The sequence below is a fragment of the Microtus ochrogaster genome (genome assembly GCF_000317375.1).
Source record: "Microtus ochrogaster isolate Prairie Vole_2 chromosome 14 unlocalized genomic scaffold, MicOch1.0 chr14_random_2, whole genome shotgun sequence".
In the NCBI taxonomy this organism is placed as follows: Eukaryota; Metazoa; Chordata; class Mammalia; order Rodentia; family Cricetidae; genus Microtus; species Microtus ochrogaster.
Genome location: NW_004949097.1, coordinates 8,311,967 through 8,314,365, shown reverse-complemented (window position 1 = coordinate 8,314,365; position 2,399 = coordinate 8,311,967). Strand labels below are relative to the sequence as shown.

The following is a 2,399-nucleotide window of genomic DNA, read 5'->3' as shown; positions in this document are numbered from 1 at the left end:
CCTTCCTTCCTTCCTTCCTTCCTTCCTTTCTTTCTTTCTTTCTTTCTTTCTTTCTTTCTTTCTTTCTTTCTTTCTTTCTTTCTTCCTTTCTGGACTTTATCCTTTCTTCTTTTCTCTCCCAAGCCTACATATATTTTTTTAAACACACTGTTACCTGTTTAGAGGATGTTTGTCTATCTGAATCTATCTTTAGTGTATATCTCTCTTTTTCTGACCACATGAATCTTTAATTTGCTAAGTGATATGGCTAGGATTAAAGCTGTGGTTTTGAAGCCTGGATCCACTCATTCCTTAGCTTTCTCGAAGCCTAGCTTCATGGTGGAGGTACCATCTGGAGCCATGTTTATTATCACAACCCTATGGTGTTCCAAGGTCCCTGGCACCACCAAAAAGCGTGCTGTTGGCAATTCATAAACACCATTTTAGTGTTTGGTAGTGGGACCTCTTAAAATGACTACAAAGTTTTTGCAGCTAGAGCTGAGTCAGGAAGTCTCTATTAAATGAGATGTGTTTGGCTCTAGCAAACAGAGCCCACCCTAGAAAATGTTGCTAGAAAGAAGCCATGTTTAACCATGTTCTTTTGTGTCTACAATTACTTCCCAAGCTCTCTCAGGTTTTATGTGGATGTAGTTGTCCCCATTGTCATCACTTGTTCACAGAGGTATCTATCTATTGTAGCTGCTTGTTTGTCCCTGCTGCTGGCTAGCTTAGCCCCAAAATAACCACACAGAAATTGTATTAATTGAAACACTGCTTGGCTCATTTGCTCTAGCCTCTTATTGGCTAACTCATGTCTTGATTTAACCCATTTCTATTAATCTGTATTTTGCAACGTGGCAGTAGCTTACCGGGAGAGATCCTAATCAGTGTTCATTTAAGGTGGAGGATCCATTGCATCTCTCTCTTTCTGCTTTCTTCCTCCCAGAATTCAGTTCTGTCTTCTCCACCTACCTAAGTTCTGCCCTATCAGGCAAAATCAGCTTTCTTTATTCATTAACCAATACAAGCAACACACAGAGGGGACTCCCACATCATCTATCCTGCCCAGTCCTGCAGCCATTCAGTCCCAAAGAAACACACAGAGGCTTACATTACTTATAAACTGGTTGGCCTATTAGCTCAGTGTTCTTATTAACCTAGGCTTACATCCTAATTTACCACATAATTCTTATCTGTGTTAGCCATGTGGCTTGGTACATTTTATCAGTGAGGCATTCTCATCTTGCTTCCTGTGTCTGGGTGATTACTGAAGACTGAGCCTTTTGTCTTCCCAGAATTTTCCTAATCTGGTTATTCTGCCTAGATTCCCTGCCTATTTGCCTCATCTCTACTTCCTGCCTGGCTACTGGCCAATCAGTGCTCTATTAAAGGAATACAAGTGACAAATCTTTACAGCATACAAGACCAATGTCCCACAGTGCTTACCAAGTTTGCCAGATTTGATACCAAGCTTTGCAAAGCAAGTAAAGAAATCTAATACTAAAAAAAGAATTCAATCTCAAGACTATTTTATTGTGCAAGCAAACTTTTTGTCTGGTTGTGTAACTTCCTGTCTTTTTTTTTACTTCCAGGGATTTTAGAAGCAGGAAAGATCTTTGGCCCTTTGATTGGACTTTTGTTGGCATCTTTCTGTGCAAAAATCTATGTAGACACTGGGTCTGTGAATACAGGTAAAATACATTTTATCTATATAGTATAGTCTCTAGAGTGTAGGAGACTGCTCCAGATTGCTATACTGCTGCTTCCTTTGATCCTTAGTTAGGCTTATTATCACTGCTTTCAGTCTGCAGACCCAAGAGTAACAAAGGTAACAATAAAATGTCACCTTCTACTCAAGAATCCACCATTCTCCCACCACATTGCAGCTGCACCTTTGGTATCAGAGGATTTACTCACATAGATTTTTTCTCAATAATGTAGTCACTGTGGATAATGAAAGAGATCTTTCTGTTATGTCATAAGCACCAATTTAAAAGGTTTTATGTAGCAGATTAATTAACTGCTAGAAAATATATTGCCACAATCTGTCTAGCCCCCAGAAGGTCAGAGAAACTGTGAACTACTGGACATATGCACAGATACTCATGGGCTCTTTATCTGAGGGCCAAACCTTAGTTCTTTGTGTTTCTTTCTGGTGGTTGTTCTTATTCAGTTCTATGTCTGTTTGGTTCTTTTAACCCATCATTTTTCTTTTACTTCCTCTTCCAGTTTTTCTCCTGTTGTATCTTTCTTTCTGTTAAACTTTTGCTTCTTCCCTGATGTTTTCCTTCCCTTTCCTGATCCTTTTCCTTCTACGAGTCCCCTTCTCCTATGTCTTATGTTTTTGTTATTCATTTAATACCTCATAATAAAAAGGATATCTATGCAAGGAAAGATTACCTTACTAGCCACGTTACATA

The 2,399-nt window shown here is 39.0% G+C and overlaps 1 protein-coding gene across 2 annotated transcripts in view; it reads left to right on the top strand.

Annotated features, from left to right (window-relative positions):
• LOC101993566 (solute carrier organic anion transporter family member 1A5-like) overlaps nt 1-2,399 on the top strand; it is a 70,519-nt gene that overhangs the window by 39,110 nt on the left and 29,010 nt on the right. For both annotated transcript variants that reach the window (XM_005364560.2, XM_013352764.1), the window contains one exon: nt 1,572-1,670. In XM_005364560.2, the coding sequence (XP_005364617.1) occupies nt 1,572-1,670 (99 nt within the window). The remainder of the gene's footprint in view (nt 1-1,571; nt 1,671-2,399) is intronic.